Here is a 24347-nt window from a genome sequence, read left to right on the forward strand (position 1 = left end):
GTTGTGGAGATGTGGTGTTGAGGGGCATGGTTTAGTGGGGAGCTGGCAGTGCTGGCCTATGAGTTGCACTCAATGATCTTGGAGCTCTTCTCCAGCCTTGATGTTTCTATTATTAAAAAGTTGTTCCAAGACAATTACTGATTATCCAGTTCTGTTTCCTTGCCTCCCAAATGATTACCAAAGATCTTTTCTAACCAAAATGATTCAGTCCTTCTGGCATTCTTGTTATCCCTGGCTCACTTACTTTTTTTCTTCCTTCCTCTCTTTTTGACTTGAGGCCTTTCCCCAGAACTTCACTCCAGTTAAGCAGGTGGATTGACATGGAGAGGCTCCACCTGCCCTGTGACTGGGCCAGCTGGAATTCCTGGTGGATTAGCACTGCAGAGCTGAGACTAGCACTGCTGATCTATAAATACAGCAACTCTTTCCCAGCTGAGCCCCCCTCAAAATGCCTCTGCTACACCAAAAAATAATGGGGAGGCAGGGTGGGTTATTTACCCCTACCAATGGTTTAGGGTTAGGTTAGAGAGATGCTTGCCAGTGGGCTCCTGGGATGCATCAACAAGAGTGTGGACAGCAGGTCAAGAGAGGTTCTCTGCCCCACTGAGTCCACCTCTGGAGTACTTGGTCCAGTTTTGGGCTCCCCACTTCAGGAGACAGGTAACTACTGGAGAAGGTACAGCAGCTACAAAGATGCGGAGGCTCCTGGAGCATCTCTGTGAGGAGGAAAGGCTGAGGGACCTGGGGCTGTTGAGCCTGCAGAAGAGCAGCCTCAGAGGGAATCTGATAAATGCTCATCAAGAGCTAAAGTACCTGTAGAGGGCAAGAGGATGGGGCCAGACTCTTCTTGGTGGTGCTCAGTGGCAGAACAACAGGCAAAGAGCACAAACTGGAGCCCAGGGGGTTCCATCTGAAGAGGAGAAACTTTGATGTGAGGGTGCTGGAGTCCTGGAGCAGGCTGCCCAGAGAGTTATCTCCTTGTCTGGAGAGATTCCAAAGCCAGATGGCCATTGTGATCCTGGACAAGCTGCTGTGGGTGCCCCTGCTTTAGCAGCAGTTTTGGACTGGATGATCTCCAGAGGTCTCTTCTAACCCCCAACCATGCTGGGATTGCAGGATGAGTAAGCATGGGTGAAAGGGACTGTAGTGTCTACACCTGAAGGCATGGTATCAGTTCTGTGTTTTCTTTAGGCTGTATGTGAGGAGAGCAAAACTTGTTTCTTTTTCTTTCCACCCTTCAAGGAAATATTCAAGGTAGATTATTTCTGCTTGATATGGGCAAATACATGTTGAGTTTTCATGTGTACATTATATCCTCTGATGCAGTGTAGGCAGAAACATCAGTGAATTTTAGTCATTGATTCCTAGGAGGGTTTCTTTCTTTTCATTTTGAAGATCTCCTGGTACAAAAGAACTCTGTAATTACAGAGAACTTTTATATTTGAATTTTTGCTTCACTGGACCAAGTGTTTAGAGTGGATGTGGCTTGTGACACCGTGACAAGAAGGCAAATGCTTTAGAAAATCATGGAATAATAGTACAAGTTTTCACCTGAGTTCAAATTTCCCAGTTTACTGGTTTAAATTTACCACTTTTTAACACTATTAAACCAAATGAAACCAGTATTAAACATAATAATTAAATCAAAGGTTTAATTGTTTAACTGCACAGATTTTGCAGTTCCTTGAGTAGAGTTCCCAGACGGTGAGCAGGACAAAGGGGGTCCTGCAGCTCTCTGAAATATAGAAAAAATCACTCTTCCTAATATGGAAAATACCCCAACATTTTATTTGGTCTCTTTCTGAAAGGACTTAAAGATTTGCTTGAATTTTCCAAACAAATGAGGTTTGCATGTCTGCCATGCAAATTCCATCCCAGGAGGCTGAAGACTGGCAAAGGTCTAAGCAAGGGAAAGCAGAATTTTATGAAAGAAGGTGTTTGTTCTGGTTATGAATGTAAGGTTACCAAATATGGTAGACAAAAGGATGTCTCTTACATAAAGACTGTTGTGGATGCCTCATCTTGTTTCTAGATTTCAAAGAACATATTTGTTTTGGAGTCTGTGATTGTATTAATTTGTGTTCTGAAAGTCTGCCTTGGAAAGTAATTTTTATAGAGTTTTCTTCCTCACAGCTGGGTTAGAGACTGATTAAATGACTTTTTATCCATTTGTTCCATGAGCAGTTCTTGTGGTGGTTAGTGAGCACCTTATAAGAGTGTCCACCTCAAAGAGCAGGGAATTTGTGTGTTGCACAGTGCAGAGAGGAAGGATCATTTTGCTTCAGGTCTGCTTCCACTCTAATGTGCCATTTACAAACTGTAATCTGGCCTGCACCTTGCTCATGGACAACGAGATGTAATACCTGGAGCTAGATCAGAGCTCTTTGTCTGTTAAAAACCAAACCACCTCTACAGCTACTCCTCAGAAAGGGAGAGCTAGAAATAAGCAGAGGTGTGGAGAGAAGGCATTATTGCCCCATCCAGCAACAGAATCATAGAATCATGGAGGTTGGTGAAGATGTCCAAGAGTCCAACTCTTACCCCAGCACTACCAGCTCACCACTAACCCATGCCCCTCAACACCACATCTCCACAGCTTTGAAACCCCTCCAGGGATGGGGACTTCACCACTGCCCTGGACAGCCTGTTCCAGGACTTGACAACCCTTTGGGGGAAGAAATTGTTCCTCATGTCCAGCCTCAACCTTTCCTGGAGCAACTTAAGGCCTTTTCCTCTTATACTATCACTTGTGCTTTGGAGAGAAGAGAACAACCCCCACCTGGCTCCAACCTCCTTTCAGGGAGTTGTAGAGAGCCAGAAGGTCTCTCTTCAGTCTTTTTCTCCAGGCTGAACAATTCCAGTTCCCTCAGCTGCTCTTCACCAGCCCTGTTCTCCAGACCCTTCATCAGCTTTGTTGCCCTTCTCTGGACCTGCTCCAGCCCCTCAGTGTCCTTCTTGGAGTGATGAGTCTTAATATAGCCCCAGTTTTACCCCTACTAAGTTGCCTCTGGAACTCTAATACCATTTCCAGAATGAATTGCTTTGCTTTCTTTTTATATTTTCATCCATTCATTCCTTTCATCACGAAATGGGCAGCTCTTCCCATTTTTTCTTTTGCTGAAACAATGCAGCACTATTGAAACATCAAGAAGAAAATTAATATTGTTTGCCTGGAATTGCTTCAAGTGTGTCCGTGGGGCTTTATTTGTACTTGCAGTGACTTGCTTTGTGTCAGCTGAATGATGGAATTGAGTTTGTATCACAGGTTCAATACAGCAACCAAAAACTTAATCTCCTGTGTTTTCTTTTTTAGCCTTCTGTTGAGTCTGCAAGCCCAGGTAACTATTTTTAATGTTTCCTAAACTTACAAGGGGAAAGGGCACCCTTCAGAGATTATTTTTGCTCACCTCTTCCAGGATATAAGTTGAGTTGGCTAGTGACATTCCTGGTTGAAGTAGTCCCTGCTCTCCTCCAGTTTGTACAGCACAAGTGTCTGAACAGCAAAAAAAAAAAACTCCAGGAAAGATGATTCTTTGTAAAGCTGCATAAAGACACAGCTGGGAATGGTTTTGTCCAAAGGAGCACAGAGTCATATAATGCTGGGGGTGTGGAAGGGACTATTTCACCCAGCAGTATGGCTACCATCCTTCTAGCCATGGCTGGAAGTTGAAACTTCTAACTTGGTGGGGTTAAAAAGACACAACAGTTAAGGCATGGTGTGCTCCCAGTTAATAAACCCACCATTGCTGGATGGTTTTTTGTGCATAAACCAGCAAGAAAACAATTATTTTATTTTTTATTGATTGGCATACTAAAAAGATGAGGGATTTAATGATTTTGGGGGTTAAATCTGGTTATTTTCTAATATTCCAGCATCCCAAAGCTACTGGCTGTCCAGTGGTCAGCTTAAGTGTAAATTATGAGTGTCTGGGGTGGGTGGCTTTTTGTCTGTGCTGTACTTAGTGTTATTTATTTCCAAGGCTTTTGGCATTCTACAAGTGGAAAAGCTTCCCAGTAGTTCCTTTAGCTGGGCTGCTCTTGTCTCCTGAGCTCTTAATTTCCTTCAGGGAAACAATCAGTTGCTTGAACACTTCCAACTACAGTTAAGCCTTTAGAGCCACCCCCTCTCTCACACACCCTTAGCATGGACACAGCTTTGGAAAGCTGTGGAAAGCTTTGGAAAATGAAATCAAGCTTTGCAAAAGGAGATTGAAATCATCCCTGAAGACAAGTGGACTCACAGGGCTAGAATTAGAATTCAGATATTGCTGGATTAACACAAACTGCTGCATCTGCCCAACCATTCATCCATTCCTTTATTTCTCATTGTCACAAAAATCTTAACCAGCCTACTTGACAAAGAGCTGGGGCAAGGAAAGAGAAAAACAACAACAAAACAACAAAAAACAAGAGGCATGGGAAAAAAATAATTTAAGGATTCTGCATCCTAAATAAAATCTGCATAACCCTGAAGCTTCCTTCAGGTTTAAATTATGGAAGAGTCATTAGTGGTGTCGACAAGAAAGCCTCCTAAGTAGAAAGGAAACAACTGGCCTGAGTTTGTATTTTATCAGGATTTCTCCTCCTAGCAGAACTCTTAACTGAGGATTATTAAGAATTAAGTCTTCAAGCCCAGGTTTTGCAAACACTTAACTAGGAGCCCACTGTCCAGAGAGAAAGTGTTTAGAGACCTGCTTAAACACTGTCTCCTGGTCCTTTATTTCCTTACTACCCAAAGGACAGCTCTGAGATTGACTTTCCCAAGATAAATGCTTGAGGGATTTAGAGGCTATTTTAATTTCTGAATATAATCTGAATATTAAAATGTCACCACAATAAAACCTTAAACTCTACAAGGCCATGATCTAACTCAAAACATTCTTTAAAATGTTTTCTATCAGGAGGTTCAGCAACATCTGATGACCATGAATTTGATCCATCAGCTGATATGCTGGTGCATGACTTTGATGATGAACGGACATTAGAAGAGGAGGAAATGATGGAAGGAGAAACAAACTTCAGTTCTGAAATAGAGGATCTTAACAGGGTAGGTAGCCTTAAATAGTCATAAAACATAACCACAGGCCACAGTCTCACACAAAACATCTGCAGGTTTTTCTCCCTTCTATTTTGAAATTAAATAAAACCTCCCCCCCCAAAAAAAAAACCAACCAAAAACAACCCAACAACCACTAATAGGCAAATAATATAGATGGGGGAAAGGGGCTGAGTTCTGCAGAACTGGGAAAAGGCAGCTGGGGCATAAATACTTAATCATGTCCACTTCCTGCTTGGTTAGTCTCTTCTTGCATCTGTATGCTGGTGTAGGATTTGTAATCTAGAGCTAATACCAGCTAAACCACGCCCTGACTAAACCTGGGTGTTCCAGTGTTGATTTGGGCATTTGGAGTTTCATTGTTTCTTTACAATTCCATATTTTTACATTTCATTTGAATTTTTATCCAAACATTTGTAGAATCACAGAATTGTTTGGGTTGGGAAAGACCTTTAAGGTCATCAGTACCAACCATTCTCTAACTCTATCAAGGCTGGTCATAAACCATGTCCCTCAGCACTACGTCTCAACCTCTTTGAAACCTCTCCAGAGATGGGAATTCAGCCATCTGCTTGGGCAGACTGATCCAGTTTTTGAGAACCCTTTCAGTGAAGAGGTTTCTTCTGATATCCCACCTAAGCTTCCCCTGGTGCAACTTGAGGCCATTTCCTCTTGTTCTATGACTTCTTCCTTGAGAGAAGAAACCAACTCCCACCTGGTTTCAGCCTCCTTTCAGGGAGTTGAGAGCCAGAAGGTCTCTCCTCAGTCTCCTTTTGTCTGAGCTGAACAGCCCCAGGTCACTCAGCTGCTCCTCACCAGATCTCTTCTGTAGACCCTTCACCAGCTTGTTGTCCTTCTCTGAATGTGCTGCAGCCCCTCAATGTCCTTATTGGATTGAGGGATGCAAAACTGAAGCCAGGATTTGATCTGTGGCCTCACCACTGCTGAGTCCAGGGAAACAATCACTGCCCTGGTCCTGCTGGCCACACTGTTGCTCATCTAAGCCAGGATGCTAGTGGCTTTCTTGGCTATCTGGGCACTCACTGGCTCATCTTCACCCAGCAATAAATGTTAGTGGAGCATTTTCATTTTTAAAGCAGAGGAAGATGCAGGTGAAAAGACTTTCACAACACAAAGAGCTGGTGTCAGAATTCATAATTATTGTTAACAGTGATAAATAAATCTTAAAATGTACATCTGAAATACTTGAAGATAAGAATTATTTGTCATTTTGAAGTTCTGCTGATGCTTCTGTGTTGTCTTAAATTAGTTCTCAGGCAGGAATACTCTTAAACTCCAAACTAGGTTCATTATAAGTAATTTAGCTACTGTGATCTGAAATCCTTCCTGAAAAGACCATTAATGATTCCCAGCTGCATATTTGATGTGCAAATCCTATTCATTCTAAGTGGTTATTCCAATATGACTTTAAATTAGTGTACTTAAACCTGCATTTGAGGTGGAAATGATCCTTTCTGGGCAATTTCAGGTTTGATTAAATGGTTAAATATAAAGAGAAATAAATAGTGTGTGAATCTAACTATGCTTCCTCTAGACAAGATGAGAAGTGGAGCTCCGCATGCTTGCCATTTGGAATTGAAACTATGGGGTGTTTTTCACTCATATTTTGTGAAGAGTCAACAGCTGGTTGCGTCATCTTGTCATGCTTTGTGCCTAGCTGTATTTCAGCCATCACTTTATTCCCTCATGGCTAGAAGTTTGTCTTTTCTCCATGTGTCAGCCCTTTTGTGGTCAGGACAGTGAGCAATGGTCTAACTTACATTTGGGTCGCTCCATCACAGAATCACAGAATGTTAGGGTTTGGAAGGGACCTTGAAAGGTCATTGAGTCCAACCCCCCTGTCAGAGCAGGACCACCTAAAGAAGGTTAGACAGGGATGCATCCAGGGCTCTGTCAACCTCACGATGTAAAAGTTTTTCCTTATGTTCATGTGGAACTTCCTCTGCTCCAGCTTGCACCTGCTGCCCCTTACCTATCACTGGATATCACCGAGCAGAGCCTGGCTCTGTCTTCCCCACACTGGCCTTCACATCTTTTTAAACTTGAGTGAGGCCATCCCTCAGTCTCTTCCTCTCCAAGCCAAAGAGCGCCAGCTCCCTCAGCCTTTCCTCACAAGGGAGCTGATTCACTCCCTTCAGCATCTTTATGGCTCTGCGCTGGACTCTTTCAAGCAGTTCCCTAAAGTTTTTCTTGAACTGAGGGGTCCAGAACTGGAAACAGTGTTTCAGATGTGGCCTCACCAGTGCAGAAGAGGAGGAGAACCTCTCTTGATCTACTCGCCCCACCACTTCTAATATACCCCAGGATGCCATTGGCCTTCTTGGCCACGTGGGTACATTGCTGGCTCATGGTCATCCTGTCCAGCAGGACTCGCAGGTCCCTTTCCCCATGTTGGTTTCCAGCTGGTCAGTCCCCAACCTCTGCTGGTCCATGGTGGTGTTCTTTCCCAGATGGAAGATGTTAAGACTCTACACTGGCCCTTGTATTTCATTCCATTTCTCCCATCCCAACTCTCCAGCCTGTCCAGGTCTCACTGAATGGCAACACAGCCTGAGGAGGTGTCAGCCACTCCTAGTTTCATGTCATCAGCAAACTTGCTGACAGTGCCCTCTGTGCCCTCATCCAGGTGCTGCTCTCCTCAGCAAAATGCTTTGGCAGAGAATCTCATGGTCAGTGTGTGACCTGTAGGTCAGGTTTTGACTGAGTTTCAGGTGTTTCCATGCCAGCAGGATCTTGCTGGACACCAGTGGGCTACTCTTTTTTTCTTATCCCCCATATTCACAGGTATTGTTTCAGATTTCACCCACCTGATTTCCTAGTTCTGCTCCTTCAGAGATGAGGTGGCAGTCAGGTTTTGCAAAGGAGTTTTTGAACCTTAATAATTGACCTCCTAGCGGTCATCAAAATACACTTTCCTCTGAGGCTGTTTTCTACTCATGGCTTGAATCTGGAATGTGTTAGTACTTGGGGTTGAGCAGTGTCCTGTGTTTCTCTGTGTGTAGGTTTTTGCCTAGCAGCAGCATACCTGTCCTTAGAGACCCAAAGTCACCCTCTGTGCTGCACTAGTGCAGGACAAAAGAGTTCCCTGAGAGCAGAACTGCACTAAAGAATCATAGAGTTGTTTAGGTTGGAAAAACATTAAGTCCAACCTTCATCCTAATACCACCATGGCCATTAAGACATGCCCCAAAATGCCATGTCCACATGTTTCTTGAGCACCCACAGGGTTAGTGACCCCACCACTTCCATGGGTAGCCTGTTCCAATGCCTGACTACTCACAGGGGTTCAACAATGTTTTATGATACTCTATAATACTTTAGTGGAGCACCTTCATTCTTAAGGCAGAGGCAAACTTCATGGGGTCCTGGGTGCAGCCTGATCTAGTTGGCGGGAGGTGTCCTTGCTGATGACAGGGGAGTTGGACAAGATGACCTCTGAGGGTCCCTTCCAACCCAGTGCAATCTGTGAAATGGAGATGCAGGAGAAATGATTTCCATAGCACAAAGAGTTGTCAGCAGAGCTAGGACTAGAATTCCAGTTATTGTCAACAAATTACAGAAGGTTGCAGTGCTTCTCCCAAAGGTTCCTCCAGCCGCTAGTAGGGTGCAGTTCAGGCTCATGTGAATATCATGTCGCTTTGTCCATAATACCTGCCAGTCTCCTGGTTTTCCTCCTCCTGTGGTTCTGTCCATTTGGTTTTTAACCTCTGGCTGTCATGTCCATGAGGCCTGTGGCAGCGTTGCACAGTTCATTTAGTATGAGAAGCATGTTTGGTCTTTCAGACCTTGTGTGTGCTCATCTCAGTGTTTGCTCCTCAGTTAGAAGCATGTCCAGTTGGGTTTATTTACCTTCTCTGTTTTCCTTGTGACACAGTTCTGCCTTCTCCTCACTTCACATCTTCTTCAGATCCATGAGTTAGCATCCATTTCCTGTTATTAACCATAGAATGACAGACTGGTTTGGGTTGGAAGGGACCTTAAAGATAATCTAGCTCCAGTCCCCTGCCACAGGCAGGACCACCTTCACTACACCAGGTTGTGCAAATGACTGCAGTGAAGCAGGAAATGCAGTGATCTAGACTCAGCATTTCTGTTACATTTCAAAGAATCATAAAATATTCAACAGTAGAAGGACCTCTGAAAGTTTTCTAGTTCAGTGCTTTGCTCCAAGGGACTTGTCCAGTCCACTCTCAGGGCAATAAATGAAGAAATTAAAAAGAAAAGCCAGTTTCCCCAATTCCAAATTGTTTGCTGCCTCTTGTCCCTGTCTCTTGTCTCATAGAATCACAGAATGGTTTTAGTTGGCAAATACCTTTAATGTCACCAAGTCCAACCCAGCACTGCCAGGTCACCACTAAACCATGGCCCTCAGCACCACACCTCCACAACTTTGAAACCCCTCCAGGGATGGAGACTCCACCACTGCTCTGGGCAGCCTGGCCAGGCCTTGACAACCCTTTTGAGGAAGAAATAATTCCTCATGTCTGAACTAAATGTCCCCTCGTGAAATTTGAGGGCCATTTCCGGTGTCCTATCACTTGTTCCTTGGGAGAAGGTATTAAGCCCCACCTGGCTCCAACCTCCTTTCAGAGAGTTGTAGAGAGCCAGAAAGTCAGCCTCCTTTTCTCCAGGCTGAAAACCCCCAACTCTCTCAGCCTGTCTTTGTAGGAGAGATTCTTCAGCCTTGTGATAATCTTTGTGTCATGATAAACTTTGTGGGGTGATGGCTTTAAACTGGAAGCAGCTGGCTTTAGAGAGACTTTAGGAAGAAATTCTTCTCTATGAAGGTAGTGAGGCACTGGAACAGGTTGCACAGAGAAATTGCAGAGGCTCGAAGCCTGCAAGTGTTCAAAGCCAGGTTGGGTGAGGCCTTGAACAACCTGGTCTGGTAGGGAGTTTCCCTGGGGGTTGGAACCTTGATGGTCTTTAAGGCCCCTTCCAGCACAAACCATTCTGTGATTTTATGAATTTTTGGAGGTGTTGCAGGAGTCATTGCCTTGCCTAGGACAAATTCCTGCCTGTATAATCTGTCCTTCTCTCAGCTGTCTGTGAAGCAGTTGCTGCTGACATGTTTTACTTGGATTTTCCACAAATATGTATGCAATACTGCAGTTTTCCAGGTAGGTTTGGGGCAGTAAAAGGAATATCAAGATTATCAGGAGCATGTCTGTGCTGTGTGCTGAAGGGGAAAGATAGAACCAGATCTCACCTGCCGCCTTGCGGTGCTTGAGTTGTGCTAACACAGCAGTAGAGAAGCACCAAGAGAGGGATGGGGCATACTGCCTTTAGGTGCCCTTTTAAAGACCTTTGTGGCCCCTCTGGGAGGTGTTTGGTACATGAGGTCTGCTGTAAATCCACAAAGAATTGGGAAATCAAGAGTTCCTCTGCCATATTTATTTATTTATTTATTGATGATCTGGATGAGGGCATTGAGTCCATCATCAGTAAATTTGCTGACGACACCAAGCTGGGGGCAGGAGTTGATCTGCTGGAGGGTAGAGAGGCTCTGCAGAGGGACCTCGACAGGCTGGACAGATGGGCAGAGTCCAACAGCATGAGATTTAACACATCCAAGTGCCAGGTTCTGCACATAGGCCACAGCAACCCCATGCAGTGCTACAGGCTGGGGTCAAAGTGGCTGGAGAGCAGCCAGGCAGAGAGGGACCTGGGGGTGCTGGTTGATGGTAGGCTGAACATGAGCCAGCAGTGTGCCCAGGCAGCCAGGAGGGCCAATGGAATCCTGGCCTGCAGCAAGAACAGTGTGGCCAGCAGGAGCAGGGAGGTCATTCTGCCCCTGTACACTGCACTGGTTAGGCCACACCTCAAGTACTGTGTCCAGTTCTGGGCCCCTCAGTTTAGGAAGGATGTTGACTTGCTGGAGCGAGTCCAGAGAAGGGAACGAAGTTGGTGAGGGGTTTGGAACACAAGCCCTATGAGGAGAGGCTGAGGGAGCTGGGGCTGCTTAGCCTGGAGAAGAGGAAACTCGGGGGTGACCTTATTGCTCTCTACAACTCCTTGAAGGGAGGTTGTAGACAGGCAGAGGTTGGTCTCTTCTCCCAGGCAGCCAGCACCAGAACAAGAGGACACAGTCTCAGGCTGCGCCAGGGGAGGTTCAGGCTGGATGTCAGGAAGAAGTTTTACACAGAGAGAGTGATTGCCCATTGGAATGGGCTGCCTGAGAAGGTGGTGGAGTCACCATCATTGGAGGTGTTCAGGAGGAGACTTGACAGGGTGCTTGGTTGCATGGGTTAGTTGATTAGGTGGTGTTGGATGATAGGTTGGACATGATGATCTTGGAGGTCTCTTCCAACCTGGTCTGGTCTATTCTATTCTATTCTACCCAACAAAGTTCTCTTGGGAGCCAAAAGTTTGGAATTTGAGCATCCTGTTTGATGATGGAGGGGCCATTCTCAGTCTACATGACCATCATCCATCTCATTTTGGTGTGTTTTGTTTGAAGTTGACAGCTTGAAGCTGCAGAGCAGATGTGGGATGTGCAATGTTTGTGTTCAAATCTCCTACTCTGTTTGGCAGGAAAGTGATATGCCAATCCAGGAGCTGCTCAGCCGATATGGCTATGATGGTACCATGCCACTCCAAGAAGATGAGGAGGATGAGGAGGAAGAAGAGGAAGAGGAGGAGGGAGAAGATGATGATGATGTTGATAATGATGACAACAGTGGCTGTAGTGGTGAAAACAAAGTAAGTGTTGACACTGATTCAGAGATATGCAGAATGGGAGGGGTTGGAAGGGACCTCTGGAGATCATTGAGCCCAACCTCGCTGTTAAGGCAGGGTCACCTAAAGAAGGTCACCCAGGGAGATGTCCAGGTGGGTTCGGAATGTCTACAAAGTTGGAGGCTCCACCACCCTCTTGGGCAGCCCGCTCCAGGCTCCATCACCCTTATGCTCCTGCTCACATTTAGATGGAACTTCCTACGTTCAAGTTTGTGCCTGTTACCCCTTGTCCTGTCACTGGCCCCACTGAAAAAAGCCTGGTCCCATCCTCCTGACACCCACCCTTGAAGTGTTGATCAGCACTGGTGAGATCCCCCCTCAGGGTGCTCTTTTCCAGACTAAAAAGCCCAAATTCTTTCAGCCTTTCCTCACCAGAGATGTTCCAGTCCCCTCAGCATCTTTATAACCCTTTACTGTAGCCACTCCAGCAACTCCCTGCCCTTCTTGAAATGGGGAGCCCAGAACTGAAGCTCTCAGTACCATTCTGCCCTAGACAACCATTCAAGATGCCAGGTCATGGCAGAAGTGATTCATAACAGAGCTGATTTCAGGTGCTTTGTGTGCTGAACCCCTTCTGCTTAGGTTTATTCTGAATTATCTGCCTATATCTCTCTGCACTGCCCAGAGCAGTTGAGAGGGGATCTTCTCAATGCTCAGCAAGAGCTGAAGGATCTGTGGGGGGCAAGAGGATGGGGCCAGACTCTCTTCAGTGGTGCCCAGTGACAGGACAAGGGGCAAAGGGCACAAACTGGAACCCAGGAGGTGAGGAGGAGAAACTTCTTTTGTGTGAGGGTGCTGGAGCTCTCGAGCAGGCTGCCGAGAGAGGTTGTGGAGTCTCCTTCTCTGGAGAGCTTCCAAATCCAGCTGGCCATTGTGATGCTAGGCAAGCTGCTGTGGGTGCCCCTGCTTCAGCAGGAGGGTTGGACTGCATGATCTCCAGAGGTCCCTTCCAAGCCCTACCATTCTATGATTCTATGTGGTATACTGCCCATTTTTATTCTGAACTGGATAAAACTTCAGTGCCTGTCAGTAGTGTTTGCAGTTGGAGGAGGAGTCATCTTGGTCCCTCTGCAGGGCACAGATTCATAGCTTGCATTGGGTTAGAAGGGAGCCTTAAAGGTCATTTTGTCCAAGCCCCCTGCAGTCAGAAGGGACACCTCCAACTAGATCAGACTGCCTAGGGCCACATCAAGTCTGATCTTGAATGTCTCAAAGGGTGGAGCCTCAACCACATCCTTGGGCAACCTGTTCCAGTATTTCACCCCCCTTGTTGTGCAGAACTTCCTTCTGATGTCCAATCTAAATCTGCCCTGCTCCAGTTGCAAACCATTGCCCCTTGTGCTATCACCACAGACCCTTCTAAAGAGTCCTTCCCCAGCCTTCCTGTAGGTCCGTTTCAGGCACTGAAATGCAGCTCTAAGGACCCTTGTTCTTTGGAGTATGCAGCAGAACCCCAGTTGTTTCCCAGTGAGATACAACCGGTGGGTCAGTGAGTTAGCACTGTGGTTGAGTTGGAAGAGTGAGTTAACCTTTTCTACCCCCTTTTTGGTGTGTTTGGACTAAAAGTGGTGGGGAGGACTGGTCTCAAAGCCAGGCAGCTAACCTGTTAGAAGGGTTTGCCTCAGAGAGCAGGGCTGAGAGCTCTGAAATGCTCCCAAGCTGTTAGCGGAGGGGCCACAACATCATCGGTGGGGGTGGAATAATTGTATAAATCATTCAGCCTTTCTCTGCCAGCACTCATCTTTCCCCACAGCTTATTTAGCTGGGCTGCACTTAGCTGCTTTCTATTTTTAATCTGCTCTAAGCTATGCATGTGATAATACTCTGCTTGCTGCTGAAGGTGCACGTCAACATGTGCCTAATGCTTCTGTGTTAGAGCTACCAAGTGTGAGTGCTGCCAACAGAGCCATGAAACACACAAAAGGTATTGACAATATGCATTGAACAGAGAGCACTGAGCTATTTTTAACCTTTTAACAAGTTAATCTGCCATAATTGTAATCATTCCTTCTGGTTCATTAAAAAGTTTTGTGGGTTATCTTCTAGTTTTTGAGTTGTTCATAACTTCATGTGCATACTTGAGGTCATTGATGGCCACATATTGACATGGATGTTTATGGATGTAATTAGTCCAGTTTTGGGCTCCCCAGTTTAATAGAGACAGGGAACTACTGGAGAGATTCCAGATGCTGAGGGTCCCAGAGCATCTATGTGAGGAGGAAAGGCTGAGAGACCTGGGGCTGTTGAGCCTGCAGAAGAGCAGCCTGAGAGGGGATCTGATGAAGGCTCAGAAAGAGATAAAGGATGTGTGGGGAAAAAGAAGATGGGGCCAGACTCTTCTCAGTGGCAGCCACCCCCAGGACAAGGGGCAATGGGCACAAACTGGAACCCAGGAAGTTCTGCCTGAATAGGAGGAAAAAATTCTTTTTTGTGAGGGTGCTGGAGCCCTGGAGCAGGCTGCCCAGAGAGGTTGTGGAGTCTCCTTGTTGGAAGAGCTTCTAAAGCCAGCTGGCCACTGTGATCCTGGACAAGCTGCTGTGGGTGCCCCTGCTTTAGCAGGGGGAGTGGACTGGATGATCACCAGAGGTCCCTTCCAACCCCCACTGTGCTGGGATTCTGGGGTTCTATGATTTCTATTTGACTGAGAAAAGTATAGCCAGTATGATAATTCCCCCCCTTTTTATTGCAAATTCATAAGGAAGGGTTTTAAAGAGCAGAGTAAAATTTTAAAGTTAAATGAAATGAAATGCAAACTGCCAAGGCTTTGCTTGACTGAATTAAAAGCTTACTGTGATATTTCACTCTGGTTCATATTTCTGTTTTCTGTTAGAGTCTGAGGGTTAAATCGATGTACTAGAAGTCCTGGTCAATAAATAATCTGCTGTATTTACACTTTTGTTGTGGCTCAGTCTGGACAGGCCACAATCTATACACAGAATCACAGCATGGTGGTGTTAGAAGGGACCCCTGCAGGGGCAGGGGCACCCACAGCAGCTTGTCCAGGATCGCAATGTCTTTATGGGTTTGGAAGCTCTCCAGACAAGGAGACTCCACAACCTCTCTGGGCAGCCTGCTCCAGGGCTCCAGCACCCTCACAACAAAGAATTTTCTCCTCCTCCTCAGATGGAACCTCCTGGGTTCCAGTCTGTGCCCACTGCCCCTTGTCCTGTCACAGTCACTTCATGTCAATATATCAGACCCAAATGTCTTTTATTTGAGTGGGGCCAAGTGGGGCCAAAATATGTCACATAGAAGGGATCACTGATCTGCTGTTTGCTTTCTTACATTTAAGGAGGAGACCATAAAAGATTCATCAGGTCAGGAAGATGAGACCCAATCATCTAATGATGACCCAGCACCATCTGTTGCTTCTCAAGATCCACAGGAAATAATTCGCCCTCGTCGATGTAAATATTTTGACACAAGTAGGTAAAATTCCTCCTGATGTCCAACATAACTGTACCCTGCTCCAGCTTCAAACCACTGGTCCTATCCCTGCAAGCCCTTCTAAACATTCCCTTTCCAGCCTCCCTGTAGGTCCACTATAGGAAATGTAGTTATATATCATGACAAGGCTTGTTGACACTGAGGTAGGGTCTCTTTGAAAGAAGGTGAGAGTCCAACTGAAGGAGAAAGTAGAAGCTGAAGGGTACTAGAATTCCACATGGGATACCATCACCAGCTTTATGGATCAACCATTTTCTCTCTTCCTTTCTTTAAAAATTGGTCTTGCATCCAGTTGAGAGCATTGAGCTGGTGTTGAGTTATTCATTTAGACAACTCTTAGTTCTGTTGCAATCCTACTTAATGGCATCTGAACATTAGCATTGAGCTCACAGCAGGGCCAGCTGGACCACAAAATACCTGTTTTACCTTTCTTTGATGGAAGTGGCTGTCACTACTGGTTGAATTTCTATTGTTCTGTATTTTAACAAACAAAAGTTAAGGAACACTTCCTTATGATACCTTATACTGGATACAACACTTGAAAAAGGTCCCCATGAGCCAGCAATGTGTCCTCATGCCCCAAAAGGCAATGGTCTCCTGGGGTGCACCATCATCATGAATATTATTGTTACAGACAGTATTCATTGGACAGTTTGGTAAAGTAGAACCTTGTGAAGTTCAACAAGGGCAAGTGTAGGGCCCTGCACCTGAGGATGAACAACCCCCTGCACTAGTACAGGTGAGGGGTGACCTGCTGGAATGCAGCCCTGTGGAGATGGATCTGCCAGTGCTGGTGGACAATAAGTTCACCATGAGCCAGCAGTGTGCCCTTGTGGCCAAGAAGGACAGTGGTCTCCTGGGGTGCATGAAGAAGAGTTGTGGCCAGCAGGTTGAGGGAAGTTCTCCTTTTCTCTGTCCTAGTTAGGCCACATCTGGAGGACTGTGTCCAGTTGTGGGTTCCCCAGTTCAAGAGAGACGGGGAACTACTGGATATAGTCCAGGGAAGGCTACAAAAGGTACTGAGGGGCCTGGAGTAACTCTGTGAGGAAGAAAGGTTGAGAGACCTGGGGCTGTTGAGCCTGGAGAACAGCAGCCTGAGAAGTGGATCATCTTAATGCTCAGCAAGAGCTGAAGGACCTGTGGGGAGCAAGAGAATGGGGCTCAATAATTCCCAGTGACAGGACAAGGGGCAAAGGGCACAAGCTTTAACCCAGGAGGTTCTATTTGAACAGGAGGAGAAATTTTTTTGTTGTGAGGGTGCGGGAGCCCTGGAGCAGGCTGCCCAGAGAGCTTGTAGAGTCTCCTTGTCTGAGGAGCTTCCAAACCCAGCTGGCCATTGTGATGCTGGGCAAGCTGCTGTGGGTGCCCCTGCTTCAGCAGGGGTGTTGGACTGGATGATCTCCAGCCCCAAGAACACAGGGATGCTGGGGTACTCATTAGCCATGACATTGTAGAAAGGCAGTTTTCTTTTAATCCCAAAGTGCTGAGGAAACCTCAGTATGTAACTGTGGAGAGAATTAAGAGATATCTTAACCAAACTCTAGTTTTTAACCATAGCATTGTATAATGCAAGTACTCTGCATGAAGTTTGGGCCTTTTTACAGTGTTCAGCTGTGTCTAAATGGTAATTTAACGCACAAATCATTTTAGGGCTCCTGTTACCACTTGCTCTACGTTAACCAGATCCTGCAGTTGCTTTCAGCACACTATGCAAGGCAATGAGCCTCTGTCATAAGGAGCTTACAATTTTTGTCAGTCTTTATCCAAAATAATCTATTTTCAATGCTTCTGTGCATCCCTAAGCAGCACAGCCCTGCTTACTAAATCCCAGGAAGACTGAGAAAAGCCCACTTGCAAATATTCTCCCACCTTGTGCTGTTGTCTACCTTAAATTCAGTGACAGCTGCTTGAAGGGAATAAAACCAGCAGTAACACTGAGCCAGGAACTCAATGAACAAGGTGTTGAAACCCACATGTGGATGCTGAATATCCTAAAAATAGCTTCAGCTGTTTGTAGTAAATTAGGATGTGGATGATCTCCCCTGCTTCAAAGCTGGGTGAGGGAAAGGAAATTTTAATTAGGGAGTAGTAAAATTAGGGAGGTTGTGGATGCCCTTTCCCTGGAGGTGTTCAAGCCCAGGTTGGATCGGGTATTGACTAGGATGGTGGTGGGACACTGGAATGCGTTGCCCAGAGAAGTGGATACCTCATCCCTGGAAGTGTTCCAGGCCAGGCTGGATAGGGTCTTGAGCAACCTGGTCTGATGGAAGGTGTCCCTGCCCATGGCAGGGCGGTTGGAACTAGATGATCTTTAAGGTCTCTTCTACCCAAACCATTCTGTGATTCTGTGGAAACTGATGGATGTATTAATTTGTGCCCTGACTTTTCAGAGCCTGTTGTGTGTCTTGGTCCAACCTCAATGTGAACATTGAGTCATTTTTTTGAAGTTGTCAATATTGAAGCATTTAATGTCACTAAAACTGCCTTTTGCCCTTGTGTGGTCTTAGATAAGATGGCCATGAGGCAGAGCAGAACTGGTGACGTGAGAGGTTGGGCTCACATTTCCCCCTGGTCACTCTGATGTCCTCAACCCTCCTCACTCAGCTTGCTTTGCTGGAGTTTGGCATGCACAGGCCCCACCACAGCTTACTTTGTGGCAATGATTCCTTGCAGATAGTGAAATAGAAGAAGAATCCGAAGAAGATGAAGATTATATCCCCTCAGAAGACTGGAAAAAGGTAAATACCAAGGGCTGTTCAAAAAAGCTTGTATTTCATGAATAATGATCTGTTCCCTAGTAACTCTGAGCTCTTTAGATCAATTTTTACCCCACAAATACCATTTTGATCACATAAAGTGTTAAAAACTTCCCTAAATAATCTAAACTCCATTTCCATACAGTGCCTCTTTAATGTATTTTTAGACTTTTGAACAATAAATGTTTTCAAGGGGGAAAAAAAAACACAAAAAGATGTGGTCATGCTTTTGGCTGTGAACAAAAACCATCAGGGCTGTGCTTGCTCAACTTCTTTCTGTTGTTTTGAAACAGGAAATCATGGTGGGCTCAATGTTTCAGGCTGAAATTCCAGCTGGCACCTGCAAATACAAAGAGAATGAAAAAGGTGAGATTCTGCTGCTGGGGAGTTGTAAAAGATTGGATTGATCATAGAATCATAGAACTGTTTGGGTTGGAAAAGATCTTTAAGATCAAGTCCAACCATCAACCCAACACCACCATGGCCATTAAACCATGTCCCAAAGTGCCATGTCCACAGGTTCCTTGAAGACCTCCAGGGGTGGTGACTCCATCACCTCCCTGGGCAGCCTGTTGCAATGTCTGACCGCTCTTGCAGGAAAGAAATTGTTCCTGATCTCCAACCTAAACCTCCCCTGGGGCAACTTCAGGCCATGTGCACTTGTCCCATCATGAAGACAGTAAGATGCTGAGGGGACTGTAACAGCTCTACTTTACAAAGAGAGGCTGAGAGACCTGGCGTCATTTAACCTGGAGAAAAGCAGCTTGAGAGGGGATCTTCTCAATGCTCATAAATGTCTGAAGGACAAGTGTCAGGAGAATGGGGCCAGACTCTGCTCAGTGGTGTCCAGTGATAGGACAAGGGGAAGTGGACACAAAGTGGAACACAGGAGGTTCCACCTAAACCTAAGGGGAAAATGCTTCACTTCACGGGTGGCAGAGGCCTGGAGCAGGCTGCCCAGAAAGGTTGTGGAATCTTTTTCTCTAGAAAGGTTGAAAACCCAGTTGGACATTGTGAAACTGTGTGATTTACTTTGGGTGATCCTGCTCCTAGCAGAGATGAATTGGATCATCTTCTGAGGTTCCTTCCAACCTCTACCATTCTGTGATCCTATGATTCTGTGAAAGCCAGGGTGGATGGAGCCTTGAGTAATCTGGTCTGGTGGAAGGTGTCCCTGCCCATGGTATGGGCTTGAGACTAGATGATCTTTAAGGTCCCTTCCATCCCAAACCCATCTATGATTTTACTGTACCAATATTTTAATCCTGTAGGCTCTTCAGAAGAAAAAATGGGAGACGATTCAGAGGATATGCTGTGTTTCTCTCATGATGGTCAGTGTGTTGTAGTTTCCCTGATTTGAAACCTCACTCAAAAGCTCTGAAAACTGAGTAGAGATTTGGGAGTATTAAAACTCAGCAATCATTAGCTGGGTGATTTCATGTTAGAAAGCATTTCTTGGAAGTAGTAGGAAAGTCTCAGCCAAGTTTCCTTTCAAGAACTGTTTTGACTTCAGAGTGTCTGGCATCTGGGTGGTCATCTTCCATGGAGAAGGAGCAGATCTCATTGTTGGCTTTTGCCAGCCACATTGGCTGAGACTTTTATATTTAGTTGCCCAGACACCCTGTAGTGTTTTCAGCACCATTTCTGGTGCTTTTTGGTTTTATGGGACTGAAAGTGTCCTGGTCATTTGGATCCATGAATTCATGAGACTGTCCAGAGACGGTCTGTGGTCTGGACTAATGTTGGTGCTCTCATGATCTCAGAGGGTTTCATAGATTCATGGAATAGATTGGGTTTGAAGGGACCTTAAATATCATCTAGTTCCAATCCCTGTGCCATGGGCAGGGGCCCCTTTCACTAGAACCAGTAGCTCAAGGCCTCATCCAACCTGGCCTTGAATACCTCCAGACTGGGGTAATCCACAGTCTCCCTGGGCAACCTATTCCAGTGTGTCACCACCCTCACTGGGGACAATTTCTTCCTAATCTCCAGTCTCAATATCTCATCTTCCAACTTCAATCCATTCCCTTTCATCCTATCACTATGAGCCCTTGTAAAAAGTCCCTTCCCAAAATCACTTGTTTTGTAAGAGAGCAGAAAGTTTAGCTTGCTTGTGTTTCTTTCCCATTGTTCCCTCAGTGTATGAAAACGATGACCAGCTGCTGTGGAATCCTGACTTCTTACCAGAAGATAAAGTGATTGAGTTCCTAAATGAGGCATCGAGGCGTACAGGGGAGGAGAAAGGTCTAGATGCAATTCCTGAAGGATCACATATTAAAGACAACGAGCAGGTATCTTAAGAATGATTAGGATTAGGATGGAGTTAACCCAGCACTGCCAGGTCACCACTAAACCATGTCCCTCAGAACCCCATCTCCATGGCTTTTAATCCCTCTAGGGATGGGGACTCCACTACTGCCCTGGGCAGCCTGGGCCAGGCTTTGACAACGCTTTCCATGAAGAAAGAGTTAGTTGAGGCCCTGTCCATGGAGACTTTCAAGATCAGACTCTATGTGGCTGTGGGTGGCTTGATCTAGTTGGAGGCATCCCTGCTGACTTCAGTGGGGGTTGGACAAGATGACCTTTGAGGGCTCCTTCCAACCCAGTGCAATCTGCAGATCTGTAAAGAAATTGTTCCTCATGTCCAACCTAAACCAAATGTTTCTATGAAGAGTTTTTTTCCCCAGTGTCCAACCTAAACCTCCCTTGGTGCAACCTGAGGCCTTTTCTTCTTGTCCTGTCTCGTCACATGAACTAGTTCCAACCCCCTGCTGTGGCCAGGAACACCTTCCACTAAAGCAGCTTGCTCAATATTCCAGAATAAACTCCCTTTATTATTATTTGACTCCCAAGAATTACCTTTGTATTTAAATCAGCTTTATTATTCCTTGTGGAAATAGAAATACGACGGATTTAGTTTTCTACCTCTCCACAAGCATTAAACAGTTAACTCAAGTTTAACCTTCTTTTCTGCATCAGTGCTTTATTTCATTGCTGAAGAATTGTGTAGGAATAAATTCTCTTCTTGCACACGCTGCAGGGGGGTTTTAAACCTTTTTTATTTCATAACACCCCCCAAGAAGTCTGGGGACGACGGAGATTGGAATCAATACGGCTGATCAATATGATCTAGTATTGTTCCTTTATTGCTTCATCATTGTTCCGTTATAAAGCAAGCATAGTGCAAAGCAGACAGTAGAGCTGACAGGCTAGTAAGGAGTGCGCAGAAGAAGTGCGTATTAAGAAAAACTTTACAACTTATATAAGCTCGGGGGACATTGCTGGCATGGCTTCATTGGCCCCTCACGAGTGATCACACACTGTACTACTGTGGATTATTGGTTAACATGTGGGATTGTTGATATACGTGTGTGCCCTGTCATTCCAAGATAACTCTCTATGTTTATGGCTACCAGTGCCCTGCTTTGGTTACACAGTGCGGGCACAGCACTGTTCTGCTATACTGCTAGCCACTTCCGCACTCATGCTGGGCACGGCCTACCACCATGTCAGGCTCTAGGCCTACACTGCCAGATTGCTCACACTGCCTGTCACAACCATTACCACAAAGAAGAACCACCAAACCCCATCAATTTTTCATGTATTTGTAAATACTCAAAATACTTTGCCTAGAGATGTTCTGGGTTCTGTGATGATTTGGAGATCTAACCAGAAACAAACAAAAAAATAATCCTTTTTCTAGTAGATTGTAGTCATGCAAAGAGTTTAATTTCACTAAGTATTAATCAGTTATTAACTCTTTGCATTCATTCCAAGTTTATTTCTAATCTTGAGAGCTGTTTATCAGTTCTTAAACCCTTTGCATTCATTTGAAGAGTTTATGATTTCAATAACTATTAATCAGTTAGCTCTTTAATTCAGAAAGCATACTCTTAGTATCTATTAATCAGTTATTAACTCTCTGCATGTATTCAAATAGTAGAATTAAATTATTAATAGTTATTAATATTATATTAAGTCTTTGCATTTAATGAGTTTATACTCTTAACTATTAATCACTTATTAACTCTTTGTACTCATCCAAAGAGTTTATTTATAATCTTAATAACTATTAATAGTTTATTAACTCCTTGCATCCATTCAAGAGTTTCTATTTTTTAATATCTGTTAATCATCCATTAAGACTGTTTCTGTGGCACAGCATCAATCTATAAGGTCAAATTTCTCTCTTTTCACCTCTCCAGGCATTGTATGAACTGGTGAAGTGCAATTTTGATACCGAAGAATCATTACGAAGGCTGAGATTTAATGTGAAAGCAGCCAGAGGTGAGCTCTGCACTGACAATTAAGCTGAAATTGTTGAATTAGCTCATTTTGTTTATTACAGAGGTTTGGGGTTTGCTGGCACCAGGCAGGAAAGTGTCATTAGGGCTTGATTGCATGTAAGCCATCAACATCAGTGCCCATTTGTCTGCAACCTGTGGTGGATCTCCTCCTGTTCTCTGAGAAAATGAAACTAACAGATGTAGCATAACCAGGTACATGCTCAAAGACAGCATGGAAATGGTCTTCCTGTTAGCACACCTTGATACTTCTATCTGTGACCTTAGCAACAAACTGAAATTATTTCTGAACCCTGCATTTCTTGGGCATTTTATTCTTCTAGGCCTTTTCACAGTGTCACAGTATAACTAAGGTTGGAAGAGACCTCGAGGATCATCGAGTCCAACCTATAAACACAGACCCATGACGAGACCATGGCACCAAGTGCCACGTCCAATCTCCTCTTGAACACCTCCAGGGATGGTGACTCTGCCACCTCCCTGGGCAGCACGTTCCAATGACGAATGACTCGCTCGGTGAAGAACTTTCTCCTCACCTCAAGTCTAAACCTCCCCTGGCACAGCTTGAGACTGTGTCCCCTTGTTCTGGTGCTGGTTGCCTGGGAGAAGAGACCAACCCCCTCCTGGCTACAACCACCTTTCAGGTAGTTGTAGAGGGCCATGAGGTCTCCCCTGAGCCTTCTCTTCTCCAGGCTAAACAATCCCAGCTCCCTCAGCCTCTCCTCATAGGGCTTGTGTTCAAGGCCTCTCACCAGCCTTGTTGCCCTTCTCTGGACACATTCAAGTGTCTCGATGTCCTTCTTAAACTGAGGGGCCCAGAACTGGACACAGTACTCAAGGTGTGGCCTCACCAATGCAGAGTACAGGGGCACAATGACTTCCCTGCTCCTGCTGGCCACACTATTCCGGTTGCAGGCCAGGATGCCATTGGCCCTCTTGGCCACCTGGGCACACTGCTGGCTCATATTCAGGTGGCTGTCGATCAGCACCCCCAGGTCCCTCTCCGTTTGGGAGCTCTCCAGCCACTTCGACCCCTTTTGAGTTATCAAAGTTAACAGAAGAAACATGGAATATGAAATTAAATCCTTCACAACTCTAAATAAAGGAGAATCACTGAATTGTTTGATACTGATCTTTATAGTCAAAGGGCCAAGATGCTAAGAGAGAACACAAGGTACTTTTCTTCCACATTGATCTGCTGGTTATGCTTTCAGGCCTGTGCTTCTCCAAAGTTTACAGTGAAAATCGCAAGGCAAGAATGATTACACAGAGAAGATTAGTTTGTTCTCCCACTGTTCTTAATTATTCTTGAATTTAAGAATCAATAAGGCCATATTACATCAAGTTCTTTGAAGTGGAGCTGGAATCTGTTCTGCCTTCAGTGGGACCAAGATGTCCTCACTATTTCTTGTTCCATCCTACTGGGATTAACAATCTGTCATTGCTGGCTTCTACAGCACTAAGGAGGATCTCATCCCTCATTCCTCCTCCCCAGCTTTTTCCACATACTAGCAACCAGTTTGAGCCAACAGCATGAACTCCTTCAGGCTGTGTCCTGGCTTGGAGGACACCTTCCTATGGTTCTAGGGGCAGAATGGTGAAACCAGGTGTCCAAGTCTTTCTTCTTCTTCCTGATGCCTTCTTATGTACCCACACGGCAGGGCTGGAGTTACAGATCACATATAACAGTGATGGTACCCCAGCATGCCAGGGTTGGATGTGACCATCCAGTCTGACCCCCCTGCTGAAGCAGGGGCACCCACAGCAGCTTGCCCACCATCACAATGGGCAGCTGGGTCTGGAAGCTCTCCAGACAGGGAGACTCCACAACCTGTCTTAGCAGCCTGCTCCAGGGCCCCAGCATCCTCACAATGAACAAGTTTAAGTCCTGTTCAGGTGGAGCCTCCTGCGTTCTAGTTTGTGCCCACTACCCCTTATCCTGTCACTGGGCACCACTGACAAGACTCTGGCCCCATCCTCTTTCTCCCCACAGGTCCTGTAGCTCCTGCTGAGCATTGATTATAT

The 24347-nt window shown here is 45.4% G+C and overlaps 1 protein-coding gene across 7 annotated transcripts in view; it reads left to right on the top strand.

Annotated features, from left to right (window-relative positions):
* Positions 1–24347, top strand: part of MIER1 (MIER1 transcriptional regulator) — a 52582-nt gene that overhangs the window by 20051 nt on the left and 8184 nt on the right. For 5 of the 7 annotated variants that reach the window (XR_010987627.1, XR_010987628.1, XM_068140868.1 and 2 more), the window contains 8 exons: positions 3314–3338; positions 4902–5047; positions 11612–11779; positions 15108–15240; positions 17936–18000; positions 18312–18384; positions 20158–20309; positions 22224–22305. Coding sequence is in view for 5 of the 7 variants with exons in the window: in XM_068140866.1 (XP_067996967.1) it covers positions 3314–3338; positions 4902–5047; positions 11612–11779; positions 15108–15240; positions 17936–18000; positions 18312–18384; positions 20158–20309; positions 22224–22305 (844 nt within the window). In the remaining 2 variants the exon portion in view is untranslated. The remainder of the gene's footprint in view (positions 1–3313; positions 3339–4901; positions 5048–11611; positions 11780–15107; positions 15241–17935; positions 18001–18311; positions 18385–20157; positions 20310–22223; positions 22306–24347) is intronic. The other 2 variants (XM_068140870.1, XM_068140869.1) reach the window with 1 other exon arrangement.

The sequence above is a fragment of the Melanerpes formicivorus genome, unplaced genomic scaffold (assembly GCF_026170545.1).
Source record: "Melanerpes formicivorus ecotype bairdi unplaced genomic scaffold, bMelFor1.0.p_v2 SCAF_7, whole genome shotgun sequence".
NCBI classification, from domain to species: domain Eukaryota; kingdom Metazoa; phylum Chordata; class Aves; order Piciformes; family Picidae; genus Melanerpes; species Melanerpes formicivorus.